Source organism: Rhipicephalus microplus, chromosome 7 (assembly GCF_043290135.1).
Source record: "Rhipicephalus microplus isolate Deutch F79 chromosome 7, USDA_Rmic, whole genome shotgun sequence".
NCBI classification, from domain to species: Eukaryota; Metazoa; Arthropoda; class Arachnida; order Ixodida; family Ixodidae; genus Rhipicephalus; species Rhipicephalus microplus.
In genome coordinates, this window is record NC_134706.1 from 87,249,421 (window position 1) to 87,263,496 (window position 14,076).

The 14,076-nt window shown below is 46.4% G+C and overlaps 2 protein-coding genes across 7 annotated transcripts in view; one reads left to right on the forward strand and one right to left on the reverse strand.

Annotated features, from left to right (window-relative positions):
- Positions 1 to 5,753, reverse strand: part of LOC119179915 (phosphoribosyl pyrophosphate synthase-associated protein 2) — a 39,683-nt gene extending 33,930 nt beyond the window's left edge. For both annotated transcript variants that reach the window (XM_037431037.2, XM_037431036.2), the window contains exons 1-2: positions 5,540 to 5,753; positions 3,194 to 3,246 (exon numbers count right to left, since the gene is read on the reverse strand). In XM_037431037.2, the coding sequence (XP_037286934.1) occupies positions 3,194 to 3,246; positions 5,540 to 5,619 (133 nt within the window). In that variant the 5' untranslated portion in view covers positions 5,620 to 5,753. The remainder of the gene's footprint in view (positions 1 to 3,193; positions 3,247 to 5,539) is intronic.
- Positions 5,754 to 5,982: 229 nt separating this feature from the next.
- Ccz1 (vacuolar fusion protein CCZ1) overlaps positions 5,983 to 14,076 on the forward strand; it is a 28,058-nt gene continuing 19,964 nt past the window's right edge. For 2 of the 5 annotated variants that reach the window (XM_037430749.2, XM_075869430.1), the window contains exons 1-4: positions 5,989 to 6,200; positions 7,414 to 7,511; positions 8,473 to 8,566; positions 10,144 to 10,266. In XM_037430749.2, the coding sequence (XP_037286646.2) occupies positions 6,126 to 6,200; positions 7,414 to 7,511; positions 8,473 to 8,566; positions 10,144 to 10,266 (390 nt within the window). In that variant the 5' untranslated portion in view covers positions 5,989 to 6,125. Of the gene's footprint in view, positions 6,201 to 7,413; positions 7,512 to 8,472; positions 8,567 to 10,143; positions 10,267 to 14,076 lie in introns of all 5 variants that reach the window. The other 3 variants (XM_075869431.1, XM_075869429.1, XM_037430751.2) reach the window with 3 other exon arrangements.

Here is a 14,076-nt window from a genome sequence, read left to right on the forward strand (position 1 = left end):
TCACATACATTTCTGTCACGCGAGTCTTGTTTTGGAACTTTTAGTGATGTGACCAGCAGTTATGCGATGTTACATTATTTTACTCCTGTGACTAGTGGTTACGTGATCCTTAGTTACATAACAAACTCACCCAAAATAGTTACTTCATTGCACACTAGAAATATTGGTGCATGTTTTGTGGGAGCGAGACAAAAGTTGAAGCAGACAAAGTGAAGGCGTACTGGTTCATAATTATGATAATTCCAGTTTGCACTAACCAGTGCAACAAAAAGCTTAAAGAGCTCCGTTCTAAAGGAAATAGAAAACCATATGATTGGAATGCCGCATCCCTGTGAAGCTATAGAACTTTCCACATGTGACACACATAGTACTTTTATGACTGGCCCTTACATATAGACACACTAGAAATTCTAAAGACGCACTAATTTGTCCTTGGCATGTACATAATCATTTTTTAGCTTACTTTAAGTTTACATCAGGACAAAGGTTTTCCTTCTGATTAGAGTAATTCTATTTTATGCCTGCAAATTTCTTAACTTCAATAAACCACCCAACTCTCCCTTGATTGCATTTCCCAATCCTCAACTTAATGTCGCATGAGATTACCTCCTGTCATATGGTCACAAGACCAGGAAGCATCCTATTTAAATAATGAATTCCATACTGTAAAATGCGAATAAGATTGTTGCTGAATCAAATGTTTAACGTCCAGATGAGGCAAAAATAGTGGAAAGAAATAGGTGCGAGACAAAATTTCGTGCAATCAGGCACTTGTGAAGTTTTAAAACAATAGCACCAACACATATAAAGCACCAACATCAACAGAACCTCAAGACAAAAATACCTTGCATCACTCAATCATGTTTGTATCATTTTTGTACAAAGCAGAGTATTACAACTCTGCACAATGTTTATGTGGTGCACCAACACACATCAGTTTTCTTTTCAACTGTCACACTGATATTTTGGGAACAGATTAAAATCACTGTAGCTCCGCAGTTATGTTCTATAAGATCAAGCTAAAGAACACTTGTCACACGTAAAGGCGAGTCTTTCCGTCTTTTCAAAGCATATACAGCCTCCCTTGCATATTACACCTGCATCAACCTTATCCAAGAAAACCAGAAACCAGTCCCATCTTTATCAATAAAAATGCTACCCTTTCACAGGAATAAATTACCTTCGGCGGCATTTCAGGCACCTGTTCAAAGACATCATTTCAATGTGAAAGAGAACTTAATTACAAAATTTCGAAATGAAGTTTCGGGAACGATGCCAAGTCTGCATTCCTGAAACACTGCCATATAAACTGGTGCCTGGCCCAAGAGATGAGGCATGCTAGAACCATCAATAAGTACTTTTTTGCTGGCTAAGTTGGTTCCTTCTGAACTAGTGAATGCACTGCTCAGAAAAAATTAAACACTTGGTAGTCTGCGCTCTTTCCTAGCATGTCCTTTTTTATTTCTGCATCTTTTGGCAATTGTGTCACACAGTAGAACAAGTTTACAACTGTCAAAGATAGAATGGATGCCAACATGCCTAAAAATATTTGTATATTGAAGTACTGATATGTTATACATTAGGACTTTAGTTCATTGAGGGCTTCTTTGTCCGTAACTATGCACAGGCTTAAGACGTACACTTTAGTTTAGGAAGTACTGGTCGCAATGTCATTCAATGTTCGTTAACTTGACACAGATGCAAAGGACAAGAACATCCTCAAAGAAGGTGATCTGGAAGCTACAAGTGGCTAGGGTCACTTCCACGGCATACCCACCACAATCACTTCATCTAAATAAGCGGTCGGTGACAACAAATGTACCAAAAAACACGGACACTGAAGTGCACGCGACTAATGTTGAATTCCAGCGACCGATTCGGAGGAAGTGTTTCTGGTCGTACAGGAGCGAATTCTCTTGAACGAAAAAGGGCCGGCAGGAGTGAAGTGTTCCAACGAGAGAGTAAAAGGGAACTCGAAGAAGGAGTCACTCTGCAAAGTAAGAAATGTTGCTCTGCAAAAATCAGCAGAGCGAGTTGAAATGCTGCATGACGTATTTTTTTTTTTCCTTCTTCCTGCCTAGGGCTGCCTTGGCACTCGCCAGTTTTCATTGTAGTGGTTGACACCACAGACAAAAATAACCGCGGAAGCACATGATCTCATGCAAGGTATCCTGGCTGACTGCACCCACAGTACGAAACTTCAGCTTTCACCTTGACGGGGCTGTGTGCATTGTGTTTTAACTCTTACTTAAGGGTCATCCTACACTAGAGTCACATGCTCAATTGCGGAGTCAGACAGCTGCTCCGAATCCGCCATTGGAATTCAGCATAGGCATTGCTCAATGGGTGCAACTGCAGCAAAGCTTGTGTGATTAACCAGTTGGCCACCAACCTTTGTTGTTGAAAGGAGGTCACCTGAAAAATATGCTTAGCGACGTACAAGAAGTGGTTCACCCTCAATAAGAGCTGCTAGCGAAATGCTAAAGCGTACATCACTACTTTCTACTATCAAAATCCCCCTGCTCATACCTCAACACGCAGGAAACTTTGACTATTATAGCTCTGTGGGCTACGTAAGGCGTTAGTGCACTATTCCTGCAATACACCAAATATTACAATCAACACAGCACTGGCATGCTCATCTTGTGGTAATTGAAATACCCTTGCTCTGAACCGCTCGCCTCCCAATCTGCATCCGATTAAAACCATGCCGGTGAAAATTTGCAGGCAACAGCTTCCGTACCACTATTACTGCTACAAGCAACAATAGTTGCCATCAACCTTGTTTGCATGTTTTGTTGCTGCTCTGTGGAGACTTCTCTCCTGTTGGGAATACTAACAGAAAGCAGGTAGCATTCTCAAATGGAATTCATCAGGTCTAAAAAGAATGATATGCATTAGAGATTGAAAGCAATCGTCGGGGAACAAAACAACCTTAAACGATGTAAACGAACATGCATCACCCATCTGCATTTTTCAATGCCCCTTGATTGACAGCAAGTGCGCATCCTGGTGTTACAAGCTGTGCAAACAGTAGGGCTCACGAAATGCCACAGTGAAACAGGCTACAGCTAGGTGCCACGACTCCTAAATAGTGCATGCTAGCGAACACATGCCTCCGCAGAAACTACGCGTGGTGCTCCGTGCATGTCAGTGCTAACGCATCCCTACACCAGAGGGCAGGCGTACTTACCTCTGTTGGCCGAGTGCACGACAGTGCAGTTTCCAACCCTGATCCCCAGGCGCCTAGAAGAGCAAAAAAAAAAAAAAGGCATTCAGTATTTACTTTCTACAAATACCTTCAGTGTGAAAAACACAGGGAAGTCAGTTGAAACCAACAAAAATACATAACGCAAGCTATCATACAAGATTAGCAGTCATAATTGCTTTGGGTTTACGTGCCAAAACTGCGATATGGCTATGAGGTGCACCGTAGTGGCCACTCTGTATGAACTTTCGACCACGCACGATTCTCCAAAGGGCCCCTAAATAGTCTGATAATACAAAAAGTGAGCACATTCTTCTTTTTGGCATTTCAAGTCTTTTTGGCACACTTCCTGATGCCAGAACAGTGATCAACATGACGCCCATATGGTACACAAAATTTTCGGCTAGTCTTCATATGAGACATATCAGTCATGAATTGTGAGCTACCCTGCCTTGCTATGTAGTTGCCCACCCTTTCTTCTTTGTGACGCATTACCATGAGGCACAATCACCACACTTCCCACCAGTTGGTGTACGTGTTTCCGACTGGGTGTAGTCGACAAACGTAAAATCCTGATAGGCTCAGCGCTTTGTGCTGACATCTTGCACGTTGTGGGGGCGCTATCACCCCCTGCAAAGCCGTTTGCGCCTCGTATGGGAAAGATATTTTCAAACAGTTATTGCAATCGCATTCTTGCATGAAATCTGGCAATAAAATTGTAGAACTGGAATTTCACTGGTGTTTCCAAACCCCACAGCCTTACATTCCAGTTCACTAGATGACATATTCCAAAAGCCCGCAACTGTCATTTCATATGCACGCAGCCATGCTGGATGTAAACCAGCAGCCCCAAGAAATCGCCTACAGGAGAGAGTTTAGCAGCCATTTCAATGCTGCTGCATAGACCTGGGCTGGCTGCCATTTGTGTGGCATAGTGTGATGTTACTCCACATAATATTATGCAGAGCTGCTTCCCTGTACGCTTGGGGGAACATCTGCAATAGAGTATGTCGCAGAAAAAGACTACATTCATGCTTTCTGGATCATAATATTTGGGCAGTATATTTCATTTACGACTTTACGTGAAGGTCATGCCATTGAGAATTCACATTGACGAAGGCAAGGCAAGTTGGTATATCAAGTTGTTTTTCCTGTACGTTGGTTTGTTTATTGCCCTTAACAGATTTTTCTGGCTGCTAGGAACCCCAGGCCAGTACGAATGCCAAGTGTTTCACTAACATAGGTGTAAAAAGAAATTAAGTCTTAATTCAAACTTGTTCGAGTGACAGCAACGTATCACTCGAACAAGTTAAGATTTCAATGTTGCATTAATAAAATGCAGGTCCCTATACTTCTACAAGTTTGCTAGTACAAGTCCTGGTAGTTCAATTTTTTTTTTTTTAATTCTGGGCATTGCTCTTGCAAAGCTATCGCTATGAGCAGATCCAATCAGATGAACGGTTGTCTCACACCTTATAGCTAGGGTGAAGAAATGCACATGAAATACCAATGTCTGATTTTGTTTTATCTAACACTTGCGCTGGAGAAATATGTAGTGAAGAATGTTCCAACAAAACACTACTAACTCTGCTACAGAACAAGCATCTGCTTGATTCCTCACTTTACTACTTTTGGCGCTCTAAACTCGAAGTGCAAAAAGTAGAAAATGGGTGTTGTCGTAAAAATACAACGCAGCGACATCGATACTTCTTGAGCCTCTGAAAGCTGACGGTTCCGACACGCAAAAGCAATAGAGAAGGCGTGGTAACGCTCGCTTTAAGTACACGAATATTGTTGTTATTTACAAGTTAGCAGTCGTACACAGAACTTTCAAACATCTTCTAAACCACTGTGGAGGTTGTTTACGTTCCGTCACAAGCATGGTGCATCATCGCACAAGCTGAAAGCCACCTTTAGAATTGGGTAGCACCGTCGGAAAGGCTACGTCCCCGACGTAATCAAGGAGGCTCTTCGGGGAGCCATTAAACGCACGTTTAACAGTAGCGGCTACCTCGCAGATGGTAAAGTATCGCGCGCTTCGCGCCGCGCGATAAACACGGGCCGACGACGCCAGACAAATCGATAAGCGCCTTATCAGAGTCTTCTCAGACACCGGGACGACATGACGCGCCTCTTTTATCGCGCCGTTCGGCTTGACCTTCCGAGGAGCTCAAAGACGACGTCCGGACAGTCAAGCGCCCGACGTTTTACTGCATAAACACCCTTAAGCTTCGGTGGAATACCAAGAGGAAAGCGAACAGGTCCAAAGCACTGCGTGTCGAAACGACTCAACAAGCAGGCGAGGGAAGTTGCTGGTCGGGATGAACTTACTCCGCGATCTTCTGCGCCAAATCCAAGTGCGAATTGCCGGCGAGGAGAATAATCTCCGAGGCACGCTCCATTTGCGCCATGCTGAACGTACGAAGGAGTGTTGGCGACGCAGAGAAGCCCGCAAGATTCTAAGAACTCTCACTAAAGCTTCGCAAGCTACACGGAGCACGATACGCAGCAGACTGCTTGCAGGGAGAAAACAGAGCGACAGACTGATGATAACTGTTGAACTCAGAGCGTGGATAGATACCTTGAAGCATGCCTTGAAGTAATAAGTTAGTGCAGTCGCTGTGTGATAATGTAAATTAAAAAAATACTTTTAATACTGTAGCAATTTTGTCATTTGTAGTAAAAATAATTCACGTACCTTAATAATATGTGTAATTACATATAAAACGCGAACTTTTATTGGGCGAAGCCGTGACAAAGCGACCCGTCTTGGCTAGCGTTGGCTGCAGTGTGGCGGCCAACATGGCAGCTTCCTTGCCGTAATCGTCGAGGATGATCGGCTGCGCGTTGAGGTGCCCGTCAAACCCCGATTAAATGTCGCAACTGAGCACCGCTTATCGCTGCTGCACCCGCCGGCATGGCTGCCAAGACGCAGGTGCACCTGCTCAACTTCTTCGTCTACAACCCCACGTACAGCAAGCGGGAAGACGAGGTAAAAAACAACGCTGACCTTCACTCGGTAGCGTAGTTGCGTTTTCAGCAGGCTACAACAATTTCAGCAGCACGAAACCGCGTGCATTGGATTTGTGGTCATTTTAGTGACGGCTTTAAACGTTACAATGAAAGGCCGCAGTTACCGATGACTAGCGCCAGTTCTGAATGGGTTCGTTTGTATGCTTGTCATGGTAGCTTCGTGGACGACCAGCGGTGCGATTAGTGAACGCCGCAGTTTGGTGTTGTGGGTGTCGAAGGGCGGGTCACTGAACGGAGAGCTATGGTGCTCCCAACAAATTAGCTCGACGCGCGTGCATTAATTTGTCACGCGTGTTACTTTTCGTGCGCCTGTATATGTGCAGTTCAGCCGCTTGCGACAGGTGTTGGTGCTGTAAACATCCGCTTCACGAGGTCATTACTGGACATATAGGATTGTTTTTGTTTTTGCTTTTTACGGCGGAAGTGAGAACACCGATGAAGAACGGGACGCGAGCGGACCTCTTAGAAAAAAATAAGTAAATGCATATCTCACATCTTCCGTAAAGAAGGAAACAAAGTTTTGTGGACGTAAGTGAATGCGAAACGTCGTGCGTACACTTCGTTGACGTATAAATATTCAGTTTAATTACGTCGGCACTGACTTACGTATATGGCATGACTTTAATTAAACAGGACTCTAATTAAGCATGCTAAAAAGTGTGTAAGAGTGAAAGAATGCAATACTTTTTTTTTAGATTTAGCCGTTACTGTTTGCTCAGTCATGTACTGAAACGTCAGCTGGCAAAAAAATGTTATCGGTGTGTTCTGCAAGCAAAGCTCCTATTCCGTGAAGTGGTGGTGTTGCCTTTTTGTGCTTATGAAGTATAAAGTAATATGTTTGTTTGGTACCGTTACTTTGCACCTGAGCAAGAAGGCTAAACATTTTTCACTATATGTTAGCGTTCTTCTTTCTGGCCATATACCTAATGCAGCACTTCTGACACACGATAATGTAAGGTTACTCTATTCCATTTCTGTTCCATATTTCCCAATGATGCACCCCAGTTGTTTGAAATCATCTAGGCCACACCCACATCACTTGTTTGTCTCGTATTGCTATGAGATATTCTCCATGTTATTGACGGCTCTAAACAAAACTAAAACTTCTTCGGAATATTTTAAGAGGGCCTCGCTCTTAACAGATTTTCATTTATGTTTTCCGCCTTCTGCAGGAGCACAAGAAGATAATTTATTACTACCCTGAAGATGCAGAACAAGATGTGAAACTGCGTAATGTTGGCCTCTGTGAGGCACTCGTGAATTTTACACAGTAAGTGATATACAACACTTGTTTGTTAGTATGAAATGAGTTCTAAGTAGCCTCTAAAGAGAGGTATAGTTTCAGCATTTTGCTGTTATAGAAGCTTCATCTGGTGTTTAAGTCTCTCGCCTTGTGTTGCCATGTGCAGTTCTTGTGGCTGCCAGTTAAATATTTTTTCTTGAAGGTTACCTGTTTTTTTAACATACCTTATGTAAAAAAGTGTGTTGTTGAAATTATCAAATGAAATAAAAATGCAAGGAACGGTACAAGCAATAAATCCGGGAATAATAATAAATCCGGGAACTAGTTCATCATTGTACACAAGTCTCAAATACTAGGAGACGTTGCCAGAGAACAGGTATGTTCGGTTAAATAAGGTTAAAGCATTAATACAAAAGAGAAACATACAATTGAGAGATGAGCCAGGAACAATATCAGTATGGAGCAGCAACAAGGTAAGGATAGTCATACTTATGCACCTACCGATGCATTTATGGCACTCAATATATAACTGGCAAAAATAACCCCAATCAATAATCACGTTTTCAGTGAAAAGCAGCTACTGCTCGTGTGATTGTGTTCTTGCTTTGTCGACTTACTTGCTCCCCCTTTTTGTTATCTTTTGCCCAAGCATCTGTGTGTGCTTGCTTGAGAACAGCCCACATAAGTGTTCATGTTGTGAACTTTCATGTATTCTTAAAGCAGCATCACAATCATAAAAAGCACCTATGCTGACTCGTGGCTTTTAATAACGTTTCTTAATGATCTCTGGCGTGGTCATGGCGAAGAGCTCAGGTGTATGGATTTACCACCATGACTGCCAGTCACCGATATTTAAGGTGTTGATACTAAATAGATGTGAAAGTGCTATGTTTGTGCAAGAGCTTCTTGATCATTCAAACCTCGCAGGTTTTGGTGTACGTGTGATTTATTATTCTTTTTTTATCTCTCTCTTTTCTTCACCCGGAAGAACTTTTTCTCCTTCTAAACACTGTGAAGTTCTGCACACCCAGAAGACTCGGCAGTTCTTCTTGCAGCCTGAAGAAAACTTTTGGATGGTCATGGTGGGTGCCTCTCCGCCTGTGCTTTCATAGTGCACACTGACAGTAGTCGTTGCGGTGTTTACCACACCCCTGTTTAACACATTACCTGCCGTGAACCATCGTAACATGTAACCTCGTACATCGTTCTGGCTACAAATTAGCACTCGCTGCGAAATCCTGAGCAAGCCCCCATTCTCCGGGCAAAGTCGACTTACCGGCAACGTGGAGAAGTGGGGCTTCTCTAAAAGGAAATCAAAGTTCAAGATGGCAGCAGCAAGGTATTCCTACCAGAAAAAGACAAAGTGCAGGTAGACTTTGTCAGAGATCTTCCTACTCTCGTTGATGACGTGTCACATTACAACAACGGCTTACAAGCACTGAAACACACAATGGCAGTGCAATCACACTGCGAGAAGTATAGCATGGAAGCACCTCTGATGATAAGCTATTTCAGCGAATCAATGTGAAAAAACGAAGATCTCGGTGGCCTTACTATGTCATCATAGCTACTGCCTTAGAATATAGATGTCAAAGGCTGGGTTTTCGCTCGTGGGACCCTGAAAACGATTGTGGGTGTAGTGCAGCAATTTTGGGGTGCGATCATTATGTGTGGAAAAAAAAATTTGACGAAAAGTTTGAGATGCAGACTCTAAAGGTTGGCCTGCTGAGGGATGAGATTCAAGCAGGCAGCCAGTGTTTCACGGATGCTGTGCATGGTTGGGGTGCGGAGTGTGAAAGGGTGGTGGGGAGGGTAGGCTGCTTTTCCGGAATGACTCGTAAATTTGAAATGATCAGTGAACTCACATGAGGTGTTTGGTTGAGTAGGGGTGGTTGGTCAAAATTTAACGATTATATGAAGCCGACAGCATAGTATCGCACAACGAAGTCTTCGACCAGAATGTACTTAGTGAAGAATGGCCCTTTGATTTCCGTGTATATTGTAAGTGGTGTCCGTTTAGTTCAGGCAGTTTGCTTGTTCATGAGAAAGCCGACTATGCTGATTTCGAGTCCGCAGGTTTGTTTCTGAATGCTCAAAATGCTTGTGTGAGGCCTGTAGTCATGTTGCTAGAGCGCATATCATTGCTAGCCTGCAAAGCCATCTTTGGTGGTGCCTGTGTCACGTGCTATTCCAGGAGACAAAACATTTGTCAGTGACAATATGTGGTACTTGCTTAGCATGTAGAGGTAATGGTCCAAAGGTAAGTTTGTCAATGCAGCTATTCAGAGTTCACTCAGAATATAGTAATTTTGCCTGAGGGAATCGGACTTGGGAAGAGCTAAGAGGGAAAGCGAAGACTAATGAATCTATGGTGGGATAATAGTTAATGGCAACTCTGTCATCAACTCCACAAAAGCAGAGAATGTAATGAATATGGTTTAGGGGAGCTAATTATGACCAGACAAACGGGCTGCACAATAGGATCCGACTGCATAAAAAAGCGACGAGAGGTAATTGAACGTAACACATGGCTTTGCTTGTTAATACTGATGCATTCACCGCTGATGTTATTCTTTTACAGTCTTTCAAAGAATGACAGGCATCATGACTGGTTGTGTAGAGATATTCAGTATCGAATGTGTGCTTCTACTCCTTGCAGACGATAGGCCTACCAACGCAGCAGAAAACACGCAATAACCAGTTATACGTAGAACACCTTTCTGACGACATCCAGGACCACGTGTACCAGGCGATTCTTGAGGGTGTTTACAAGATGTTCCAGGTAGGTGTCGTGGTCACACAATGATTCCCACAGTGTTCTGTGGTATTTAGCCTTTTCAAAGTGACCTTTATTGGCTGTTGCTGTTGCGGTGCTCGTACCAAGTCTTTATCAATGTCCACCTTCGCATCTCTCCCCTGTGTACGTTAAACAACACGGGTCTGAGCACTCTGAGCTCCACATTGGGTGTGATGCCCACAGTTGTCTCTTACGGTATACCAATCACAATTGCTGTGCGCAAGACCTCAGCCTCTAGCTTTTCAGGAAAAGCAAGCCCACAACACTCTCCAAATGGTCATATGTCGGCAGGGTTGCCACACAAAGCATCTTCATTTTACATTAGGCATTATGTTGTTTGACCAGGCCCTCTAACGCCACCCTTGCGTACATTTCAAGTGCTAAAGCCACATTATGGTTATGAGAAATGTAGCAACGGAGGATGGCAGATTAATTTTCACTACTTGGAGTACTTTAATCTGTGCCTCGAGTATTAAATAGCGACCATAAATGGGGCACAGTTAAACGTACAAAGAACCATGTCTAAAGGAATAACCTATCCTTTGGTTGCAGCACCTCTGGCTTTCGTGACCTCAAAAAAAAAAAAAAAATGTTGCTGCTAAATCAACAAGGACAGAGCACAACCTTGCCACTAAGCTTAGTTGCGAGTTTGTGCCCTGTCCTGTGTATCTGTGTTCTTTTCTGTTTGCGCTTCCAAAATTTAAGGTTCTGTGGCCTTGTTCACCGGTTGTGTTAGTGTTGGTCCTATCTTGGTCTGCCTGGCATAATTGCATCTTAACAGGGTGGTTGTGCTAGCTGACGATTTATTATTGTATGTTTGCAGTGCAAGATGTGACGCTTTAATAACACACATCCAGTTATTTGTCTTTTACTGTCTTTATCGCTTTTGTCATCCTTGTTAACATCTGTACTGCACACTTATGGCATTGCCGTCCCCCAATTCATGAGAAATCTTTTGTTAGTATTGTGAGAGGACTCGAAGTGAGTGTCCGTTACAGTAGTACTTAATTTGTGGGGAGCAGGTGCGCCCAGCCTCCCTTTCCCTTTTAGGGCAGCGCACGCGCCTGGTTGCGGGGACCCCTTCCCCCACGGCCGGCGCGTGCGATTCCCCCCCCCTTTCCCGGCGCCAGGAACAGGTTCCCCTCTCCCTCAGCGAGGAAAGGTACCATTCTCGTCAGGGAAAGGGAAATCGGGTCGGGGAACAAAACGAGCGGGCAAACGGGCGCTCGCTCTCTGACACCAGCGACCATCCCAGGAGGACGAACCCGCAACCCCTCCTGCGAGCCGAGGACGTCCACGACCGAGGTGTAAGCGTCAACACCTTTGTTATCTGTAGTATCTCCCCGCGACAGTGACGCGCGATTGCTAACGCTTAGCAATAAAGTGTTTGTTGTTGATCTGGCCAGTTGCCTTATTCGCCCGAACCCGTAGTAGTAGCTGCAATGAGGCAAGCTACGGTTGGGGGACGTTAACCGTGCACGGAACGACTGTGTGCGGCTGAAACATTAGCTATAGGCTTCTGCGTCAGCCGTACATAGGACGGTCCCCCAACATCTGGCGCCCAACGTAACGAATTTGGCAACGCGGCTAGTTCTGTGGACGCGAGCAAGTGCCAGGGCGCTCTTCCACACGTAGGATAATAGGCATGTCGGAATTCCAAGATTTGTCAATGTTGTCGGATGTCGCGTCGCAGAGTGGCGATCCTTTGGCTAACGCGGGGGTACTGTTAGGACTTTCCGACAGCGTAGAGCTTGGTCGTTTCACGCGGGATGATCAGGAGGGTGCAGAGACCGCGTTAGCAGAGAGTAGGCCTACGACGGAGAGCGGCCCGCATGGCGCTCCGGCATCTCGCGACGCGAACAGAGAGGCGCCGCCACAAGTTACGACACGCGCCTCAACTATAGGCGAGTCTTCGGGCAACAGTTTGCCCTCGAGCGAGGTACTCTTACAGAATGCGCTGTCAGTTATGCAAAGCCTCGCGAGCGCCCTGCAGAACACAGCGCAGGCCCCCGTGCAAAATGTGCGACCACGTGTCAAGGTAGACGTTCCGACCTACACGGGTTACCACGACTGCAAGAGCGCCAACGAGTATCTCGACCGGTTGCTCCATTATCAGCAGGCGACGGGTCTTTCTGATGCCGAACTTCTCGAGCGCGTGGTCCCGGTGTCGCTCACGGAGCAAGCGGCTCGGTGGTTCCGACTAACCGGACATCGCGCCCGTACGGTAGAAGAGTTCCGCGAAAGCTTTCGCGGCGAATTCCTACCGGCTAATTATGAGTGGCGTTTGCGGAGGGAGTTGGAGCTGCGCACCCAGCATCCGGACGAATCCTTGCTGGAATACGTACGGGCGATGGACGAATTGTATCGTCTCGCGAACCCTCACGCCACCAACGCGGAAAAGGTCGAGCGTGTTACCCGACAGGCGCACCCGACTTTCGCGGCGCACTTCAGGGGATTCAGGTTCGCAGACCTCGAAGAGCTCGCCACCGAGGCGAAGCGCATACAAGGGGACATCCTCGCAGCGCGTTCGTATCGCCCCCCTCCGCCCGCCGCGCAGTCAATCGAGCCTCGCTGTGCATGGAACGGCGGCGCAGTGACTTCAGAAGCGTTTAGGGGTAACGCATCAGCATCGTACGCTGATGAGCACGTGTCACGCGGTTGGGAGCTGTCAAACCGCGCTTTAGACCCCTACGCTTACGCGCTCCGTACGGCACACGCCGCCCCTGCGCGTGACATTCCAAGGCAGGAGCACGTGGTTGACGCGAGGCCTAACGAGCGGCGCAATCCAGAGCGAGGACCACCTGATCGAGGCGAGTTACGAGCGAACCGGCGTGGTGTCCGCGGTCCTTGCTATCGGTGCGGCGCGCCAGGGCACATCGCTCGCGAATGCGACCGCACGCCGGGTCAGGAGCAAACGCGCGGTTCGGGAAACGGACGGCGCCGCCGGTGATTCACATGGGACCCCGCGCGGCGATTAGTAATCCTACCGATGCGTTCGGATCACTTGCACCGTCGATCTGTCGCGCAGGTGATGCCGTAGACTCGCCCGCGCCGCTAATCGAGTTAACGATAGCTCGGAAAAAGTTCGTAGCACTTTTGGATACTGGGGCAAGCGCTTCTTTATTCGGTGACGATGTGTTGCACCATCTCCGCGAGAACAACATCCGCTTGAGGCAAAGCAACACCATCTTCCGTCTAGCTACGGGCACAGCACAATCGAGCGGCGCGGCTAGGCTAGTGATCCGCTGGGACAGACGCGTGAGGCGACAACGTTTCGTGCATCTCCCAGGGCTGTCAATGTCTCTAATCCTGGGTCGAGACTTCCTCGCTAAGTCGGGTATTGTCATTGACATTGCAAACGGTGGTTACCGAGAGCGCGACGGAGACGCGCTGAAGCTTTTCTCGAAGGCCTCCGCATTGACAAAAGCATGCCAATCGCAGGGAGAGGCGCGAGTACGCGAGGAGGAAAGCGCGCCGAGAAAGCGAGTAAACGCCCCGCCGGAGCAATGTGCTGCGCTGCAGGAAAGGGCAGTGCACCCGCTTTTGGTACAGGCACAGAGCCTACTAGAGGGGGAACGAGCGCAGCTGTCGTCGCTGTTGTACGAATATGACGCGATGTTTACTGACTGTCCCGGCCGCACTACGCTGGTTAAGCATAGAATTGACACGGGTGATGCACGCCCTTGGAAATGCAATCCCCGACCAATCAGCTTAGCTAAGCGGAAAGCACTAGACGCCGCCTTGGACGAACTCATCGAAACAGGCGTAGTTGAGAGGTCAAACAGCCCATGGGGT